Here is a 22,652-nt window from a genome sequence, read left to right on the forward strand (position 1 = left end):
GTTTCTCTATTCGTTCTTCATTCTCTCGCATCCTCATCTCAACACATTCTTCCACTCTCTCTACTGTCCCCTTTAACTCCCTAAGCTCCTTCTGCATCGCCGCATTCTCCCAGTTCAACCTCTCATTCTCTATTAGCAACCTCTCCTCACGCTCCTTACTCAGCCGCAATTCCTCCTTCAGTAACTTGTTCTGCTCTTCCATTTTCATCAACCTTAATCTAATTTCATATCCAAATGCAGTCCTTTGTCCAAGAGTCTAGCTTCAATCCCACCTCGGCAGTCCCTGTTCGGGCGCCAAAATAATGTGGCGGGATGTTAAAAAAAACAAGCCCCACACCCTGAATCACACCTACTGACAATGGTCCCACAACACAAACTTTCCCCTTACTTTATCAACTGGACTCTTGGACAAAAGGACAAACAAAACAAAACATACCCTTAAAACTATATTTCCTAATACCACAATACTTAACATGGAACCATTCACAATCAAAATAATAATTACACTTACAACTAATCATAAACTTCACACTAAATATATAATAACCACCATTCAAATAATCAACGAAACCCCTAACAAAACTTAAATCAACCGCACACCAACACCCAAATAAATATCTGTGTTTATATATATTTTATAGACACCAACACTGTCTATACACACAAGCCAACTGTCTTTTATGGCACAACACCACTATATGAAACCCGAAGATTGTTTTCAATTTCCATAACGGACTTAACTCCTCGGGGTCATGGGTGTCATCGTCGTCGATATCATCATCATCATCAACATCATCATCCTAAATCTTAATTGTAATAAACAGGCCAGGTCGTCAACAGTTGATCAATCAAATGAGCAGTCCAAACAAAATCGTAATACAGGCCAAGTCATCAACAATACATCCACTTTCAAAAAACTTGGGTCTCTCCAAAGGAGGAATCACGGCCTGCCAAAAATAAAGAAAGAAAAACACTTACGAACACTTCTAGCTAACTGAACTATCGCACTATAATCAAAGATAAATAATAAATTGTTCCTATCATTCACAATCACGACAAGCAAAGATAAACAAAACTGTACTTACTTTGAAAATCAAAAAAACACTTCCACGCTGGTCGAAAAATATATATATAATCCAGCGTTCACACAACTGACTCAGGACGCAGTCAATCAAAAAAAGCATTCGCTCCGAAACATTCACCACTGTCGTAACCTAACTAAAAAATGTAAACAAACAATCTCATTCAAACCAACAGTCTTTCTCACCACAAACGATCGTTAACCTAACTACTTTCGCTCGCTAACACAATATCTCTCTCTCTCTCTCTCTCTCTCTCTCTCTCTCTCTCTCTCTCTCTCTCTCTCTCTCTCAGGATTTGGCAAAACCAAAAAAATAAAATAAAGCAAAAATAAATCCTCCACATTCCTCCCCCCTTACTTTGCCAAATCCTTCTCACACAACACTTGCATTATTTTTTTCATAACCCAGTCGCAGTCGGGAACGGGACCTCTACTCCGAGTAACTGGGCCCCCATATACTCTCTCATTCACTTCTTCCTTATCACAATCATTCGCTACATTAACACTATTCCTATCTAAATCCCTATCATCTAATATATCATGTACAATCCCATCTACCTCGTTCTCATTTGGCCCTATAATTACACTCATTTCTGTAAACAGTTCATCCATTTTATCAAAAACATTCTCAACTTTAGCAAAAGATTCATTCATGCTACTTATCATTCTCCTGTCTCTCATTCTCGCATTCTTCATTTTTTCTTTTACATCATCTAACGAAAAGCCACACACACTATAAGTATCATTCATACTCAGCCACGTTTCATCTGTATTAATACATTTATCCTCCACAATCACTTGTACATTTACACCCTTCTCATACTTATTCGTATTCTTACCTATACCTATAAATTTCCCTTGCACTTTATCCTCACTTAAAACTTTCAAACGCCTCTTTTTCCTATATTCAACTAACACTAATTGTTTATTTTCCAGCCCTAACTTCTCATGCATAATAGGTTCATACTTGCTCATTTCCAACCAATTACTCATCCCATTATCACAAACATTAATCCTATTCCTTCCACACACACAGGAGGACTCACCCAGCTGAACCCTCTTACACTCTAGTTTCCCGAACATCCTGGCTGACTTACTCTCTTCTTCCTACATACTCTAGCTACATGTCCATCTGCACCACATTCAGTACACTTACCCCGCAGCTCCTTGCACATTCTAGCATAATGACCATCCTTACCACAATTACCACAAATCACATTCATACGATTACTACGACATCCACTCGCCACATGCCCAATCATACCACACCGAAAACACTTAACCTCTTTCTCTTTCTTGCACTCACTAATTCTATGCCCTACCTCACCACATCCAAAACAAGCACCTAGAGCCCATCTGCATTCATTCTTCTTATGACCTACTTTCCCACACCTATAACACTTTTCATCACGGACACGGCTATCTGACATACCTCGATGTGCACTCACACTACTATCCCTCCAAACCTGATTCCCTTGCCTAAACCCTTCATTTGTCCTTACAGGTATTCCCACATTACTCGCCCTAACACTCCTATCTACTACACTATCAGCTACCCTCATCAGTCCTCTCATAACAGCATCTCTAAAACTAACAAATTCTGGCACACTTTCCTCCATTCCAGTTCTTACACTCACAGATTTACTTTCTTTCATACACCTATCCAACTCGTAATCCTCAACTATCTCTAAAATATCATCCCATGTCAATCTTTCTTTCGTCCAACTCATTTTCTCCTTCCGTTTCAAATTAACAAACTCAGCAACATTCTCGGGTACAGTAGCCAAAAACTTCCTCATTAACTCCTTATTCTCATTTATGCCTTCATCCCCATACTTCTTCCTAGCTAACGTTTCCAACCTACATACGTACATTGATATCGCTTCTCCTGCATTCATCCGTGCTTCATCAAAATCATTCTTACGCTTATACTTAACACTCCCTTTCATACGTTTTACCTGCTCAATTATTCTCTTTTTCACACTTTCATAATCAACGTCACCTACACTCATTATCACTCCATACATCGTCAACAAATACCCAGTTAAATATTCTCCTAACTCCCTAGCCCAAACTCTTTTACTATCACCATACTTATCCTGACAATACCTCTCATACTCCTTGAAAAAATCATATACATCCCTACTGCTATGCTCATTGAACCTTTCACACCGAGGTACCTCTCTCATAAACACAGTCTTACACACATCACGTTCATTCTCACTGCTATCATCACTGTCTACTCCCTTGTTACCTTCTTCCTCATTTGAATACAATGAATCCACTTCCACACTTAAATTCCTATCCTTAACCATTCCTTTCTTACCCTTTTTCTTACTTACCACTTTCACCCATTCACGATCGTCCTTGCTATCAGCCTGATACTTTTTCTTCCCTTTCTTCACATCACTTTTACCTTTCCTTTCATCTTTCCTCTCACCTTTCTGTTCATCCTTACTATGCCTAATTCCCTTATTTTCAATATCACCATCACTATTACTACTATCACTATCACTTCCTTTCCCATTATCACCTACCTTAACCTTCTCTTCCACTACCAACCCATTCCCCGAAGCTGAGGACACTCCTCCGACTGCACCTTCACCCATTATAGTTTTCATCATCCCCATGACTTGCCCCATCATATCTTCCATTCGTTTCTCTATTCGTTCTTCATTCTCTCGCATCCTCATCTCAACACATTCTTCCACTCTCTCTACTGTCCCCTTTAACTCCCTAAGCTCCTTCTGCATCGCCGCATTCTCCCAGTTCAACCTCTCATTCTCTATTAGCAACCTCTCCTCACGCTCCTTACTCAGCCGCAATTCCTCCTTCAGTAACTTGTTCTGCTCTTCCATTTTCATCAACCTTAATCTAATTTCATATCCAAATGCAGTCCTTTGTCCAAGAGTCTAGCTTCAATCCCACCTCGGCAGTCCCTGTTCGGGCGCCAAAATAATGTGGCGGGATGTTAAAAAAAACAAGCCCCACACCCTGAATCACACCTACTGACAATGGTCCCACAACACAAACTTTCCCCTTACTTTATCAACTGGACTCTTGGACAAAAGGACAAACAAAACAAAACATACCCTTAAAACTATATTTCCTAATACCACAATACTTAACATGGAACCATTCACAATCAAAATAATAATTACACTTACAACTAATCATAAACTTCACACTAAATATATAATAACCACCATTCAAATAATCAACGAAACCCCTAACAAAACTTAAATCAACCGCACACCAACACCCAAATAAATATCTGTGTTTATATATATTTTATAGACACCAACACTGTCTATACACACAAGCCAACTGTCTTTTATGGCACAACACCACTATATGAAACCCGAAGATTGTTTTCAATTTCCATAACGGACTTAACTCCTCGGGGTCATGGGTGTCATCGTCGTCGATATCATCATCATCATCAACATCATCATCCTAAATCTTAATTGTAATAAACAGGCCAGGTCGTCAACAGTTGATCAATCAAATGAGCAGTCCAAACAAAATCGTAATACAGGCCAAGTCATCAACAATACATCCACTTTCAAAAAACTTGGGTCTCTCCAAAGGAGGAATCACGGCCTGCCAAAAATAAAGAAAGAAAAACACTTACGAACACTTCTAGCTAACTGAACTATCGCACTATAATCAAAGATAAATAATAAATTGTTCCTATCATTCACAATCACGACAAGCAAAGATAAACAAAACTGTACTTACTTTGAAAATCAAAAAAACACTTCCACGCTGGTCGAAAAATATATATATAATCCAGCGTTCACACAACTGACTCAGGACGCAGTCAATCAAAAAAAGCATTCGCTCCGAAACATTCACCACTGTCGTAACCTAACTAAAAAATGTAAACAAACAATCTCATTCAAACCAACAGTCTTTCTCACCACAAACGATCGTTAACCTAACTACTTTCGCTCTCTCTCTCTCTCTCTCTCTCTCTCTCTCTCTCTCTCTCTCTCTCAGGATTTGGCGAAACCAAAAAAATAAAATAAAGCAAAAATAAATCCTCCACAAGGTTAGAAAAACTGGACCGAATAATTCTCCCCTTCCTATCGGGCCTCCCAAGGAGAGCCAAGGACTGGCAGAGATTGGTGGGCCACCTGGTGTCGTTAGAGAAGTTAGTCCCCCGGGGGAGACTCAAGTTCAGGGTGGTTCAGTGGAACCTGAAAGAACTCTGGTCCCTGGGGGAGTCCCCGCACAGGTTAGTCACTTTGTCCCCGGATACAAAGGAAGCCCTGAAATGGTGGTCCGACGGGGCGAACACCCTCAAAGGAATGCCGTTCGCGACCGCTCCGCTGGAGGTGTTGCTCTTCACGGGCGCATCGAAGGAGGGGTGGGGAGCCCATCTTCTCGACGAATCAGCAAAGGGAAGGTGGTCCCCCGAGGAAAAGAACTTTCATATAAACGTCCTGGAACTGATGGCGGTTCAGAGAGCGTGCGTAGAATTCGTCCACCTTCTCCGGGGGAACACAGTGGCGTTAATGTGCGACAACGCCACTGTGGTGGCCTACGTGATTTTAAAAGCAAGGAGGGCTAAAGTCGAGGGAGCTGTGCGATCTCACGGCAAAGATTCTGGAATGGGCCAAGAAGGAACACATCGAGCTCACGGCTAGGTTCATTCCAGGGAAGAGGAACGTCTTAGCCGACGGCCTCGGCAGGATGGGCCAAGTAATAGGGTCGGAGTGGTCCCTACACCTACAGTAGATGTGGCCCAGATAATCATCCTGAGATTTGGATCACCGGTAATGGACCTCTTCGCCACAAAGCTCAACGCCCAGCTCCCCGTGTTCTGTTCTCCAGTGCCAGACCCAGCAGCGGCGTTCGAGGACGCCTTCCAACACACTTGGGACAGCCTCGACGTGTATGCCTTCCCTCCCTTCAGGACCCTCAGACAGGTCCTCAACAGTGTCAGGCGTGCAAAGAACCTGCGGATGACTTTGGTAGCGCCCTGGTGGCGAGAGAGAGAGAATGGTTCGCGGACCTAAAGGAACTGGCGGTCCTTCCACCCTGGCCGCTTCCGGACAGAGAAGACCTCCTCCTTCAGCCCCACTTTGAGAAGTTTCACAAAAATCCTCGGTCTCTCCGCCTACACACATGGAGGTTATCGAGCGTCTCCTGAGGAAGGAGGGATACTCGTCTAAGACCGCCGCGAGGATGTCGGGGTATCTGAGACGATCCTCAGTCTCGGTTATCAAGCCACTTTCACGAAATAGTGCGCCTCCCAGAACCTCAGGCCGCTGGATGCCTCCATTCATAAGGTAGCGGACTTCCTGGTTCATCTGAGGGACGACCTAGGAGTTTCTATCCCGGCCATCAATGGTGTCCGGGCCACTTTGAGTCAGGTCTTTCTCCTCAAGGGACTCGATCTAGGAGCTTCCCGGCAGATCTCGATGCTCATTAAGAGCTTCGAACAATCGTGTTCTCCCCGGTTATCTAGAGTGCCGCAGTGGGACGTGGCCAGAGTCCTTAAGTCTCTTTCTACACCACCCTTCGAACCTCTCAGGAACATTCTTGACAAAGATCTCACCCTCAAGACAGTCTTCCTCCTCGCTCTGGCCTCGGCTAAACGAGTTAGCAAGCTCCACGGGCTGTCGTACGAGGTTTCGCACTCGAAAGGGTGGAAAGATTTGAGTTTCAAGTTCTTGCCTGATTTCGTAGCCAAAACGCAGAACCCCGCGTCGTGGGACCCTAGGTTTGAGGGATTTTCGGTCCCAGCGATTCCGTGGTCAGACAATCCAGGGGATTTATTGCTATGCCCAGTCAGGGCAGTTAGGAAATACCTGAAAAGGACAGCCAGACTTCGCCCTGGTATTAAGAGCCTGTTTGTCTCCTTGGGCCCGGTAAAGAAGGCAGTGTCTAGGAACACCATCTCCTCCTGGTTGCGTCAAGTCATAAAGAGAGCCTATGACAGTGACAGATCCTCGGTGCTGGGTAGACTGCGCCCTCATGATATTAGGGGTCTGAGCATGTCACTAGCCTTCGATAAGAACATGGCGTTGGGCCAGATCCTGAAGGCAGGTACATGGTCCAGGCAGTCCACGTTTACGGCCCACTATCTGAAGGACTGTACAAGGAAGTCTCTGGACTCCTTCTCCATCGGTCCAGTCATTTCCGCGCTCCAACAGGTTGAAGCCCCGGGGAAGCCCGTGGGAAGTAATTCTAAGCGGCACAAGTTCCTTCCTTACTTTTCCCCCTTATTCCTGTTTCCCCTCCATTCCCTTTTACCTTTCCTCCTCCCATATGAGAATCGTGCGTTGGAGACGCCCATGTCTGGAGATTTTTACAAAGGTGAGTTACTTAGACACTAGATAGTTTTTTTTGCATAGTTCTCCCCAAGTCTCATATCTCGTTTGATTGTCAGCAGAACCTAGCCTCCTATCTAGGTTCAATCGCTTAACATCCAACTAGACACTCGGTCTGTAAGACCACCCTCGCCTCCTAAGGTGTAAATCTCCAAAGAAAGTAGTTCAAGGTAAGTACTCCGTGTTGGAACAAATCACAAATTTTAAGTAATTTGTATTTTTCCTAACAGTACTTACCTCGAACTACTTTCAGGTTATTGCCCTCCCATCCTTCCCCGAGTGTCTTACAGGAGTTCGATACCATAATTATCAAAAGCTTACTGGTGACCGAGACCTAGCTCCATGCTCTCGCATGCTGACCCGGGTCGCCTCAGGGCGAGTATCCTTCCGCCACAGAGGGACCCACTATAGAAAACGGAGATAGGGGAAACTACACAAAATTCTGGTCGGTTGGGAGGAGAATCCCAGATGCTCCTAAGAAAGTAGTTCAAGGTTAGTACTGTTAGGAAAAATACAAATTACTTAAGATTTGGGATTTATTTTGTAAAATAAATAACAAAGAACCTAATTCCTATAGTAATCCTCAAGTAATTTATGGAAAAAATGTAAAGACAAAGTTGAAAATAATCACATAGTTATAGGTCAGCAGTTATAATAAATCGAAATACAGCTTGAATGGAGACACCCATAAATTGTTTGTAATAAATATGCCACCATTAAACACTGATCAAGAAGGCAAAAGCCAGGAAGTCCACTGGTACCAAGGAGTTGGAAAGTGCCCAGCCACAAACTCTTTTATTACCTTTGGTTTGGAAAAGTATTCATTGAGTCAGTTTGCTTTTCTTGATCCTTTCAACCAGCCATACCTGAGAAGAGTTATGAAATTGCTCAAATGCCATAATGGGTCGTGCATATGTAATGGATTTGTGTGAAAAAAAAATATAAGTTTTTCCATCTTAAAGTTATTGAATGGCTTCATTCTTTGTACTGTAGATTTAATGGAAATGTTTATCCCACATATCCCACACTTTTTGTTTGATAAATGCCTTAATTTTTGTCAGATAATATATATTATGCTCTTAACTTTATCTATTTAATTTTTTTTATTCCAGCCAGAGGCCTGCTTGTTTGTTCTTCCAATTGCCATTCATGAGGCCTTAAGAACAGACAAAATAAATAGAAGAGAGGTGTTATCCAATCAATTTACAGTATTCTTCCATAAGCATTGTACAGAAATAGAGGGCTCTGTCTCTCAACAGAATAGTAAGTCTTTATAATGATGGTTTTTAGTTTTACTCTTTTCACACCTTGTATTACTTACACCAACCTTGTCCTTTACAATTAGAAATATGCCGTTTTTATTTTTTGCTCTTATACTGTTTATTTGATTATATGGGACTGAGGAAATAGTTTTAAAAGCAGTTTAATCAAGCTTTTGTTGTAGACTATCTTAGAACTGGTTTCTGTAATTTGTAATTAAATTTGTAGTAATCACTGTTCGGTGTGTCTCCCCTACAAGCATTTTTCTAGATCCACATCATCCACGGGAACTATACGCGTCTCATAACCTCCCTCATCAGGGGGCCCTAACCCATTTTCCATTTATGAAACCCATGATGTGAAAAAAATTGCATCTTCATTTTTTTTTCTTCTATGTAATTTCATGCCCCCTGTGGCCGCAGGGGTATAAAAACAATTAGAATAGCGCCAACGTATTCTTGCATGTCGTAAGAGGCGACTAAAAGGGATGGGACGAGGGGGTTGGGAACCCCCTCTCCTGTATTATAATCCTGTGAAACATCAAAGAGGTGGATATATTGACTTTGTGTGAGACAAAGATAAAAGGGAGAGCTGAAGTGATGTTTGGTGAAATGTCTGGTAGAGTGTCTGGGATTGAAAGGGGAAGAGCAAGAGAAGGTGTGGCTTTATTGCACAGTGAATGGATGACAGATAAAGTAGTGGAATGGAAGGAAATATCATCTAGGTTAATGTGGGTAAGGGTTAGGTTGGGTAGGGAATGTTGGGCTTGGTGACTTAAATGCTGGAGTGGGCACTGGAGAGGTAGAAGGTGTCATTGGGAAGTATGGCATACCAGGTGAAAATGAGAGTGGTGAGAGACTGGTAGATATGTGTGTTGAGCAAGAGATGGTGATAAGTTCTAGCTTTTTCAAAAAGAAAGATAAAAACAAGTATACATGGGTAAGAGTGGCAAATGGAAGAATGGTAGAAAGGGCATTAATGGGTTATGTGTTGATAACGAAAAGAATGTTTGAAAGATTGAAAGACGTGCACGTGTGTATGGGTATGGCTAACGGTATGTCTGATCCTTTTTTGGTGGAATGAAAATTAGTTGTAGCAAAAGAGTGGGGGAATAGAGAAGGTGGATGTAAAAGGGAGCTAGTGAGTGTTGAAGAGCTAATAAAACCGGGAATAAAAAGTAAGTATCAAGAAAGGTTGAAAATGGCATATGACGAAGGTGAAAGTAAGAGAAACTGGTAATTTAGAGGAGGAGTGGAAGTTAGTAAAAGAAAATTTTGTTGGGATTGCAAGTGATGTGTGTGGCAAGAAGTTTGTTGGAGGCAGCATGAGGAAGGGCAGTGAATGGTGGAATGAAGGAGTGAAAGTAAAAGTGGAAGAGAAAAAGAGGGCTTTTGAAGAATGGGTGCAGAGTAATAGTGTAGAGAAGTATGAAAGGTATAGAGAAAAATGTGGAAGTAAAGCTCAAGGTAAGTGAGGCAAAGAGGGCAGCTGACCTGAGGTGGGGTCAGGGATTGGGTCATTCATATGAAGAGAATAAGAAGTTTTGGAAAGAAGTGAAGAGAGTAAGGAAGGTTGGTTCAAAAATTGAAGAGACAGTGAAAGATGGAAATGGAAGGTGTTTAAAAGGAGAAGAGGCAAGGAAAAGGTGGCCGGAATATTTTGTAAGTTTACTGAATGTTGAGGATAATAGGGAGGCAGATATAATTGCTGTTGCAGGTGTTGAGGTGCCGGTGATGGGAGATGAGAATGAGCAAGAGATTACAAGAGAGGAAGCGAGGAGAGCACTAGATGAAACGAGAGTAGGAAAAGGTATGGATGGTGTGAGAGCTGAGGTGTTGAAGGAAGGGGGTGTGACTGTACTTGAATGGTTGGTGAGATTGTTTATGTGGAGTGGAAGCAGATGTATGTCAGAGAGTGAATGAAGGATGCAAAGTGTTGGGGCCAGTTAAGGGAGTAGTAAAAAATAGAGGGTTGAGCATGAATGTAAAGAGAGTTCTTTATGAGAAATTGATTGTATCAACTGTGATGTATGGATCGGAGTTGTAGGGAATGAAAGTGACGGAGAGACAGAAATTGAATGTGTTTGAGATGAAGTGTCTAAGGAGTATGGCTGGTGTATCTCAAGTAGTTAGGGTTAGGAACGAAGTAGTGAGTGTGAGAACGGGTGTAAGAAATGAGTTCGCAGCTAGAGTGGATATGAATGTGTTGAGGTGGTTTGGCCATGTTGAGAGAATGGAAAATGGCTGTCTGCTTAAGAAGGTGATGAATGTAAGAGTTGATGGGAGAAGTACAAGAGGAAGGCCAAGGTTTGGGTGGATGGATGGAGTGAAGGAAGCTCTGGGTGATAGGAGGATAGATGTGAGAGAGGCAAGAGAGCGTGCTAGAAATAGGAATGAATGGCGAGCGATTGTGACGCAGTTCCGGTAGGCCCTGCTGCTTCCTCCGGTGCCTTGGATGACCACGGAGGTAGCAGCAGTAGGGAATTCAGTGTTATGAAGCTTCATCTGTGGTGGATAACGGGGGAGGGTAGGCTGTGGCACCCCTAGCAGTACCAGCGGAACTTGGTTGAGTCCCCTGTGAGGCTGGGAGGGTAACGTAGATAGGAGAGGTCCTCTTTTCTGTTTCATTTGTTTGATGTTGGCTACCCCCCAAAATTGGGGGAAGTGCCTTGGTATATGTATGTATGTATGTATGTATGTAATTTCATGATATCCAGAGATTTACAGGTTGGTCTGAGTTGAATATAATGTCTATAGAATAAGGATTTGAAAGATATAGGGTATTTATCAATGAACAACTTTAGTAAGTGATATATGAATATGTTAGCAAAGGTTGGTCCCAAGGGTCAAACCCTTGTCATACCATAAATTATTTTGTAAACATTATAAAAAATAAAAAAAAAGGTGTTGTTACGACCAGCTCAAGTACTTTTCTGAAAGTGTTTATGCTAAATCCACAAAATAAGGGCATTTTGCTTGGAAACAGTCTTGTTGAGGTATTTCACTGTCTAGCAAGACCATCTTAAAAAGTACAGGGGCAGTTCATCTGATGTTAAAGGTTAAAGCTGGGATTGAGCTGGTACCATGAGAATGCTAGGCGAACACGCTACCACTGTACTACCCAGGAGACATTGAGAAAGGGATTAATACATTCACAGTAGTCATTCCAACATGATAAAACCCTTTCAAATTGCTCTAGTCTGGATAATTCTATGTACAACTTGATGTCAATCCAGCCATCCATGAACACAGCTGTAGTGGCTTGTACATACATCGTCATGCTAGTGTGAGAAACGGCACGGACCCTACCCTTCGTCAGGTACCGCATGAGACCAGGATTGAGAGTTGTCATACTCCCCATAAATAACACTTTTTCAATGTAAATTATTAACTTTTTCATTTCTAATGTTAGGGTTTATAAATAGTTCAATAATTACTCTACCATTACAAAACCTTTGAAAATTATTATACTGTATATGTCTATTTATGGACCTGTGGAATACATTCAGTGAATTTCTTTTATTTCTTAAAGGAAAAATAGTTTTAAGATAAGAGTGTTTTAGGTTGCATGCTCACTTCGTGAATGAATTAAACTCTTAACCCCAGTTACTGCTGAATGGCTTAAAAAAAAAATCATCTCCATTATATCCATTTGACCCCCAAGTATGCAGAATGCTCTGCTTGGCAGCTCTTATTCTTACCACATTAATTCTTCTTCTTATCATTATTTATTATTAATGCTGTTACTATTGTGACAGTTATAATATTTGTTAATATCATTATTATTTATTAGTTAAGCCTGACCAGTGTCAAAACACGTTATCATCCAAAACTTGAACCTCAGTAAAATTTTGTGGTTTTGTGTTATACCATTTTAAAGCAAATATAAGAAACAAATTGTTTCTCATCTCTTTTATAGGAACTCCCAGTATATACATGGACAAGAATGCAATTCAAGTTCTTTTAAAGGTAATTAATTACCTGAGAGCACAGACACCAGCTACAAGTTTCACAAATAGGTATGTTGATATCATGCAAATTAAATGCCATGGAGAAAACTTAATTTTTATCCTTCTAATGTATTTACAATCTGAATCCATTACTATAATATGACTTTTTATTGTATTTAGCAGTTTCATAAATCTAATCTGAATGCAATAGATTTTTTTTTCTTTTTTTTTGATAATTCACTTGATAACCGTATATTAAGGGTAAAACTCTGGGATTAAAGTATCACGCATCTAAAATTTCAAGTTTAAGTTTACTAATGTAGAATTTTATAATATACTGTATTTACTGGGATATTAGCTGAAAACTATGAAGATTGTTTATGAAATTAAGGTGATATGAATCAATTTAATCTTTTGTTGAGTTTGGAATTTGGAAATATGTTAATGCTCTAAGTTTACCCATTTGTGTTATTTAGGTATAATGTCTACTTTTTTTTTTAATTAGGTTAAATTTCATAACATTTGTGAGTTAATACGTAGAGAAACTTCTCTGTACTTATTATAGTAGTGGGTTCCAAATTTAGTTTTCATAAAGACAAATTTATTGCTAATTTAAACACATTACAAGAGATAATGTTATTAATGATTTTTAATTGGTCTCAGTTTAGACCTGTAAGAAAATTAGATATTTAGAATATACTATAATTAATGTCGATAATTGTGTAACTAAATACAGTACTGTATATTGATGGGCTGACCTTTAGTATTGATATGCATATTGGCCAATTTGCTAAATGGAAGACCAAATTAAATTCAACCATTGAAGGTAAAACTAACACCATACTTGATAATTATCCATGCACATATTAAGAAATATTCTATTGAAATCCTTTTTCAGTTCCTATCTAAATACAAACCATTGTCCTTTAGTATGGTAAGATTTTGGCAAAAGCGGTGAACCCCCAATAAAGACTTATCGATGCTCCTGCAACCACCGCCACCTTTTTATTTTAACAGTAGATAAAACTAGTAGTAACTTTGGATTCATTTAGAAAAACAATATGCTCAACTTTTGATATCAGAAAATGGTCACCAATTATCTTAAAGATTGCATTTTTAAGGAATCCTTTGTTAGTGAATCTAAGTTACTTCAAGATGTGCTCATAAATTTCAGTATGCTTGTACCTTCTATATATTTCATGAAAATCTTGTTAATGAATGTGAATATAACTGATTCATAGAAAAAATAAAAAAGCTTGAGGTATTGTTGTATATAAGGAAAAATTAATTGCCTTTTTGTCAATTGCATCTTATTTTCTATTTTCATATTTTGATTTTTAACGTATGTGTTACAGTCAGAAATGCACTCCCTGGGATAAAAACTTTTGGCTAAAAGTAAATTACCTGGAAGTGGCCCAAGCAGCATACTATTGTGGTGCTTACTTTTCAGCACTTCTGTTTCTTGAAATTCATTGTAAGTAATACTGTTTTAATGCTGTTACTGTTCTTAAAATATTTTCTTTTAATTGTTCATTACTTCTCATATATGGTAGTTTGTTTATATCCTTATTTCCTTTCCTCATTGGGCTATTTGGGAGGTCTTGAGTTTATAGCCTCATGCTTTCCAACTAGAGTTGTAGCTTACCTAGTGATGATAATAGTAAAATGAAAATTGTAAGGATAGGAGTTTAAATTATGTCCATAAGTAAATGTATTGTAGAATTATGATTTGGAAGTTTTGATGGTACATAACAGATCTTGGTTTGAGTTAGTTTTTCAATATTCAGCGAAAGTGACTACAGTCAGCCCTCCTTCTTCGCAGTAGTTAGGGTACGGACACAGCCGTGAAAAGGGGATTTCCGTGAATAAATGCTGCACTAGGGTGGGCTAACTCCTAACCTAAAAAGTCACTGTCTCTTGCCATGAGCGGGTGTCTGAGCTGATGATTAACACAGTAAATTCTGTCTATCTTGTTTTAATTTGCTTTCTTCAACAATTTATAATCATATGCACAGTGTACAGTACATTTGCACACATGTACACTACATACTGGGCACAGTAAAGTTACAGTACAGTAACTAGTCGTCATCATCCCCTTACAGTTTTGTATAACAAAAGTTGTTCCTATCTAGTAATACTTTACTGTAACCTGATACTCACTGGTACTGTTGTGTATATTTCTGTAATAAATGTACAGTGATATTACTACTGTACAGCTTAACTGTACTTACTGTAAGTGTTCGGTGTTTTAGTTCAAAGGACTCGTAGCCTTCACGTTTTCTTGAAGCCTGACGCCACTTCTTATGTGTCGTCTCTTGCACAGTATGTTATATCTATACTTTCTTAAACAGAAAAACAGCCTATTTTATAAACTAAAAACTTAAATATCTCGATAATAACTCTTTCTTTTAATTGAACAAACAAAAACAGTTTATTCAATTACTTTTCAACAGCGGATATATATTCTCTCTCTCTTATAATTGAACAAAGAAATTCAGTGCATTGAAAAACTTTGGAAAAAACTACATATCTAAATTAAAAGAAATTTAATTCATCTTAATATCAGGTATTGATGGTATTTGGAGAATCATTATTAGTAAGTAGTTTGATCAGATATTGATATTATTTAGAGGATTAATATTGATAAGAAATTTACTTCCAGGTGACGTTTTGATCTCAGAAGCTCAAGAAAAAGACCACAAGCAAATAAACAATAGGCAGGTGCCAAAACTTCAACGTGTATCATTTCATAAAGATTTTTCAACGATGCAGAAACTGTTGTTGAAAGTAAGCTTACTTTATGGCCTCAGGTTATTTGAAAATTCATTGTGCTGGCATTTATGAATATAGTATCTAAATAGTTTAAATAGGATTTTAAGGTATACCATCCAGACTAATTTTTGACTTTCAGATTAACGTTAAAACTTTTGACGAAGTGTATGTAACTTGGGGGAATGCTTATTTCTTCATGTTTTGCCAAGCTTTCTTTGCAAGAATAGAACAGCGTATGTATTTGCTTATGTAGTGGTAGGTATTCAGTAAATCTGATAAAAGGTCTATTGGTTTATGGTGGAAAAATAACCATCCTCCTCCTCCTCCTCCTCCTCCTCCCATAAACATCCTCACCAATCACCATTTTGATTTTTCAGATGATTTTGTTTTAAGGTGATCAAACTGTATGAATGAGGTAGGATATATCGCAAAAAAGAGAATATCATCATCATCCTTGTCCAGTACTGAACATATTTGATTATTAGTAAGTATTATAGAAATAAAAATACTCTATTTTAGGTGTACAGTAGTCTTGGAGACAGTGACGGAGTTGAGGGATGTGGAGGTGGGGCAAAATTACTGGATCCTTCAGTTCGAGGCATACGTAGTAAGCATAGAGGCCAGTGGATAAAAACTCTCGAAATTCATGATGCAGCTAACTCTGCTGTAGGTAAGTGAAACATATTGGTTGTGCCAAGTTCATAAAGATTATATTTGTTCCAACATAGAGTACTTACCTAGAACCACTTTCTTAGGAGTTACCGGTAACTCTTTCCCAACCGACCAGAATTTTGTGTAGTTTACCCTATTCCCATTTTCTATGGGTGACCTCAGGCGGAGTGATACGCGCCCTGAGGCGACCCGGGGTCGGAGAGCGTGCTAGCTCAGGTCGTGCTCCCCAGTAAGTTTCTGGTCGCGACGTAATTCACATCTCGCCGCGCTCTCTCTTACCCAGTGCGATCCTTTGTGTCCCCGACCCTTTGTGTACACCACGTGGTTCCTGTGCCCGTATCCTTACCCCTTTCCTTTGTGTCCCTGTGTGTCTTGGTGTGTTAGTGTTTCATTATGGAGCATCCCCGCCGTTGCCCTGGGCCTGTGGCCGGTAAGTCTTGTGGGGCTTTCCTTTCGAAGCCCGAGGTTGACCCACACTCGCGTTGTTCGTCATGTAGGGGCAAGGTATGCTCCCCTACTGCCACGTGCTCAGAGTGTGAGTCCTGGGGCAAAATCCAGTGGGTCCTTTATGGGACTAAGAAGAAGAAGTCGGCCAAGAAATCGCCCAAGAAAGCTAACGCGTCTTCTGCTTTGGTGTCTCCAGATGCCTCGTCGGAACGTGGCTCCTTTCCATCTTCCCCTACCCAGAGTAGGGGATGAGGTAAGTCCGTTGCGGGGAAGTGGCCTATTGTCCTTCCCCAGGAGTCTGATTTACCTGTGGGGGAAGCTACTGATGTGATACAGGCATGTGTGGGGCCTGAGGGAGGTGCGGGAGTGTGTGTTGGAGACGAGGTCCTGGTGCCCGCAGGGCCTGTCTCTACTGAAGACCCTATGTGGGGGAAGTCAGGTACTACCTCTTCTCCCGCATCTTGGGTATGTGTTTCAGGTACTTCGGCCACCGGAGGGGATGCCGCGAAAGGTCATTCGTCGAATTCGGACCCCGCCGTTTGGGATATCCCTAGAACACTCTGCAGGTCACCCTTCAGGCTAGAAAAAGAGTTTGACCATTGGATCGCCCGGAAGAACATTCCTCGGTCCCCCCCGGCACCCTCGGCGATGCTCCCGCCCGTCTTCCTGCAGCCTGCGGCACCAGAAATTCGTCATGGAGTTCCCCCTGCGGAATTGGACGTCTCAGGTGGTTCGGCTGATTCCCTCTCCTCCTCCTCGTCTTCCTCATCCGCAGATTCATCGTCATCGGAGGACGATACCAGGTCCTCAAGGAGGAAACGCGAGAGGTCCAGGAAAAAGAAGCAGTCCCGCTCCCGTTCAAGACAGAATAGGAAGGAGTCCAGACCATCTAAGAAGAAGGCGAAGAGGAGTAAGTCGAGGGATTGGGTGAACATCACGGTGCCCCGGAGCGAGCTGTTTAAGGTCACCACAGCCGCAGCTGCTTCCGGGTGGCTCCCTAGAGTCTCGTCCTCACCGTCTCGCCCCGCCTTCTCCTCCTACGGACGGGAACCTCACCAAGAGAGGTCTTTCCAAGCTCCCCGTGATGCGCCTAAGTCGACGAAGGCCTCCACTGCCACTACTCTGCGGAGGGAGGCGCTCCATCAGGTGGAAGGCGTTATGCTAGCCACGGGCTCCTTGGTTGACTTCATTAATCTCCAAGGGCGCCCTACGGGCAGGGATATTCCCACAGATGCGAGGAAACCCGCAGGGCAAGGTAATCCCATGACGGATACCTACGCCTCTGCGGGTCCGCCCGTGACACGGGCAGGCCCGTCCAACGTTACCCCCCCACTGTCACCGATGATACTCGTGCGGAGGGACTGGTGACAGAGGCCCTGGTTGAGGGAGGAGAGTGCTCATCCGATGACATCTCCTCCTATCGGAAGGTGTTGGCCCTCATAAGGCGGCACCATCGGCTGGATGAGCCCATGCCCACCACTGAACAGACCTGGCTCTCCGGACTTAGCAGGCTGGTGGAGAACCCAATACACCAAAAGCCCTCCTTAGCTCTACCCTTAGCTCCTGACGTAAAGCTGGGTATGGAGCATATTGACAAATTCTTGGACGGCCTGGCGGACGCCCCTAAGAGTCAAAGTGCCTCGAAGCTGCTTCCAGGACTGAGGGCACAGAAGAGATTTTACATTCCGGAAGGTCGTCGGGGAGGACCCCGCGCAACGGAGACGGCCTTCACCACGTTGAACCAGGGTGCCGCTGAAGACAGAGCATCCACGGCCCCTGTGTGTTTTTCCCCTTCGGAGACCTCCATGATGGAGGACATGGCCTAGGACTTAGTTTACGTGTCCTCCTGGTTGGACTGGTGGGCCTGCACGTTGGTTGGCTTTCAGTCCTCTCATGATTTGTCCCTACCAGAAAACCAAGCCTTATTGAGAGAGCTGATTAGCTCAGGGGGCAAAGCCCTTAAATTCTTATCTTATCAATCCCTCTCCCAGGCTACCAATTGGGTCCTGAGGAAGAGAGAGACAATTCTCAGCAAATTGGTGAGGAAACTCCCTGACCAGGAAGCGAGAAGGTTGAGAAATTCCTCGGTCTGAGACGAGGCAATCTTTCCCCTTAAGATAGTGGAAGAGACGATGGAAAGGGTGAGGAAGATGAAGGAAGTGGGAGACCATAGACCTCCCCCATTGAGGCGCCCACCTCACAGGAGGCCCTCCGTGGACGCCCCTCACCCTTCCCGTTCATCCCCGGCCCAACCTAAAAAAGAGGCCTCTTCGAATCCCTGGCTGCAAACAACTCAGCCCCCCGTAGAGGTACCGCAGCACCTCCGTCAAACTTTAGACCGTCCTTCGGGAACTCAAGAAGAGGTCGGTCCGGCCGCCCCTCCAGGAGGAGATAGGAGGCGAGGCCCCCTACTCCTACAGGAGCCTCAAGTAGGGGGATGCCTCAGACATTCTTGGCAAGCATGGCGGGATTACGGTGCGGATCCCTGGAAGGTGACAATCCTGAGGGAAGGTTACAGACTACCCTTCTTAGCAGAACCTCCCCCGCTCATTCCAGCCCTTCAGGCGGAGTGGTTGATACCCAAGGACCCCTTGAAACGGGCGGCACTGCAGGAACAAGTGTCGTCCATGATCTCCAAGGGAGCGTTGGAACTAGTCGAAGAGCCCGGACCGGGGCTCTACAGCAGGTTCTTCCTGGTGGAGAAGGCGACAGGGGGTTGGAGGCCAGTAATAGACCTGTCGGCCCTCAACAAGTTGGTGGCAAAAACCGAGTTCTTGCAGTGTTGGCCGCCTTGAGGGAAGGGGACTTCATGATATCCCTGGATCTCAAGGACGCCTACTTCCAAATCCCCGTCCACCCCTCCAGCAGGAAGTTTCTCAGGATAAAGTGGGATTCCCGAGTGCTACAATTTAAGACCCTTTGCTCTAGACTTTCGACGGCTCCTCAGGTGTTTACAAGAGTCTTCACGACGGTCTCCGTAAGGGCACACGAGCAGGGCATCCGTCTGATCCGATACCTAGACGATTGGTTGCTTCTTTCAGCCTCAAAGGAAGAATTGAAGGAGCAGGGCGCGAAGTTACTTCGTCTCTGCGAGGAGTTGGGCATCACAGTCAACTTAGAGAAGTTCCAACTGATTCCTTCCACCAGGATGACCTACTTGGTGATGGTCCTGGACACACGACTAGTGAGAGCCTTCCCCTCGTTGGAGAGATTGGAGAACCTGGAGCGAGTTCTCCAACCCTTTCTGTTGGACCAACCCGGGAGGGCCAAGGATTGGCAGAGGTTTCTGGGCCACCTAGTGTCCTTAGAAAAGTTAGGGCCACAAGGGAGACTCAAACTACGAGCGGTGCAGTGGAACCTGAAGGAACACTGGACCCAGGGGAGAAATCCCCACAAACTGGTTCCGGTCTCCCCAGAAACGAAGGTAGTCTTGCAGTGGTGGCACGACAGGATGAACACCGAGATGGGGATGCCCTTCGCGCCCAACCCTCCGTAAGTCCTATTGTTTACGGATGCGTCAAAGGAAGGTTGGGGGCTCACCTACTCGACCAATCGACAAAGGGAAAATGGTCGAGCGAAGAAGCAAAGTACCACATAAATGTGCTAGAGATGAGGGCTGTGCTGAGGGCGAGTAAAGAATTCGTTCGTCTCCTCCGGGGGAATACAGTGGTGTTGATGTGCGACAACGCCACAGTAGTAGCCTACGTAAAGAAGAAAGGGGATCTAAAGTCGAAAGAACTATGCGCGTTATCAACAGAACTTCTAGAATGGGCGGCAGAAGAAGGGATCGAGTTCACAGCAAGGTTCATTCCGGGAAAGAAGAACGTCCTGGCGGACGGCCTCAGCAGAATAGGCCAGGTAATAGGGTCAGAGTGGACTCTACACCCAAGGATAGCTCAGTCGGTCATACTGAAATGGGGTTCCCCAGTAGTAGACCTTTTCGCCACACGTCTGAACGCCCAACTCCCGTGTTCTGTTCTCCAGTCCCAGATCCGTCAGCGGCGTTCGAGGACGCCTTCCAACACCCTTGGGACGGCCTCGATGTGTACGCCTTCCCCCCCTTCGGAATGATACGACAAGTCCTCAACAGAGTAAGAACAACAGCCAACCTTCAGATGACTTTGGTCGCGCCTTGGTGGCCGGAGAGGGAGTGGTTCGCAGACCTAAAAGAACTGGCCCTTCTTCCTCCTTGGCCGCTCCCGGACAGGCCAGACCTTCTTCCTCCTTGGCCACTCCCGGACAGGCCAGACCTTCTTCGTCAGCCCCACTTCCAAAGGTTTCACGAAAACCCTCGGTCCCTCCGCCTTCACGAGTGGAGGTTATCGAGCGGCTTCTGAAGAAAGATGGATTCTCATCGAGGACCGCGACGAGGATGTTGGGTTACTTAAGGCGTTCCTCTATCGCTGTCTACCAAGTGAAATGGGCAGTCTTCTCGAAATGGTGCGCTTCCCGGAATATCAAACCCTTGGGGGCCTCGATCTACTACGTGGCGGACTTCCTGGTGTATCTCAGGGACGATCTGGGCTCTTCCATTCCACCAATAAAAGGAGTGAGGGCAGCGTTAGGTCAAGTCTTCCTCCTGAAGGGCATTGACTTGGGAGCCTCCCGTCACATCTCGATGCTCATCAGGAGTTTTGAGCAGTCATGCCCCCCACAGGAGGTGAGGGTACCGCAGTGGGACCTAGCCATAGTACTCAAAGCCCTGTCAGAACTGCCCTTTGAGCCCCTCAAAGACATCCTTGATAAGGAGCTCACCCTCAAAACGGTCTTCCTCTTAGCCCTGGCTTTGGGGAAGAGGGTTAGTGAGTTGCACGGATTATCGTATGAGGTCTCACACTCAAAAGGATGGCATGAGGCCTCGTTTAAGTTCATCCCTGACTTTGTGGCCAAAACGCAGAACCCAGCTTGTTGGGACCCTCGGTTCGAGGGCTTTTCGGTCCCAGCGATCCCTCGGTCGGACAACCCTAAAGACTTACTCTTATGCCCGGTCAGAGCAGTAAGAAAATACCTTGAAAGGACTTCCAGACTCTGACCTGAGTTCAAGAGTTTATTCGTCTCGACCGGTCGGGTGAAGAAACCAGTCTCCAAGAACTCAATCTCCTTTTGGTTGCGACAGGTGATCAAGAGAGCTTACGATGCTTCGGGAATCCCTCTCCCAGGCAGACCAAGGCCTCATGATATTAGGGGTCTAGGCACCTCCCTAGCGTTTGAGAAGAACATGGCCGTGGGCCAAATCCTGAAAGCGGGTACCTGGTCCAGACAGTCCACTTTCACGGAACATTACCTGAAGGACTGTTCTAGGAAATCCTTGGACGGGTTCGCCCTTGGCCCAGTCATATCGGCCCTGCAAAAGATTTAAGGTCATGGCCCCAGGGAAACCGGGGGCGGTAAGCCAAGAGACACACGTTCATCCCTTACCTTTCCCCTTATCATCCTTCTCCTGGCCCTTAATCCCCGGCGTGGGCGTGACTCAAGAGGCCCTGGCGGCCAGGATATACGTCTTCAGCAAGAAATACGTCTCAGAAGTAATGGTACAGAGGTAAGCCACTCAGACATTAAGTTAGTTTTTTGGGTAGTTTCCCCTATTTTCATTCAGTTTTCTAGTAGGGGGTCATCGGAACCTAGTTCCCCCTTCTAAGTTCCCTTTTTTCGCCTGCTCGTGCTCCCAACCTTCAGACCCTAGTCCCTGCAGGACACTCCCACCTCCTAAAGTTTAAGTCTCCTAAGAAAGTAGTTCTAGGTAAGTACTCTGTGTTGGAACAAATCACAAATTTTTAAGTAATTTGTATTTTTCCTAACATACTTACCTAGAACTACTTTCGGGTTATGGCCCGCCCATCCTTCCCCGAGGGTCCTGCAGGAGTGAGGAGAACCCTTTGAACCCTTTTTTTTTTTTTTTTTTTTTTTTTTTTTTTTTGCAACGAAACTTACTGAGGAGCACGACCTGAGCTAGCACGCTCTCTGACCCCGGGTCGCCTCAGGGCGCATATCACTCCGCCTGAGGTCACCCATAGAAAATGGGAATAGGGTAAACTACACAAAATTCTGGTCGGTTGGGAAAGAGTTACCAGTAACTCCTAAGAAAGTAGTTCTAGGTAAGTATATAAGGAAAAATACAAATTACTTGAAA

At 43.7% G+C, this 22,652-nt stretch overlaps 1 protein-coding gene across 1 annotated transcript in view; it reads left to right on the forward strand.

Annotated features, from left to right (window-relative positions):
- tefu (Serine/threonine-protein kinase tefu) overlaps positions 1-22,652 on the forward strand; it is a 912,746-nt gene that overhangs the window by 694,760 nt on the left and 195,334 nt on the right. Inside the window, exons 36-40 of the mRNA XM_068385552.1 lie at positions 8,535-8,685; positions 12,601-12,700; positions 13,987-14,105; positions 15,294-15,418; positions 15,923-16,073. Coding sequence (XP_068241653.1) covers positions 8,535-8,685; positions 12,601-12,700; positions 13,987-14,105; positions 15,294-15,418; positions 15,923-16,073 — 646 coding nt within the window. The remainder of the gene's footprint in view (positions 1-8,534; positions 8,686-12,600; positions 12,701-13,986; positions 14,106-15,293; positions 15,419-15,922; positions 16,074-22,652) is intronic.

The sequence above is a fragment of the Palaemon carinicauda genome, chromosome 13 (genome assembly GCF_036898095.1).
Source record: "Palaemon carinicauda isolate YSFRI2023 chromosome 13, ASM3689809v2, whole genome shotgun sequence".
NCBI lineage: Eukaryota > Metazoa > Arthropoda > Malacostraca > Decapoda > Palaemonidae > Palaemon > Palaemon carinicauda.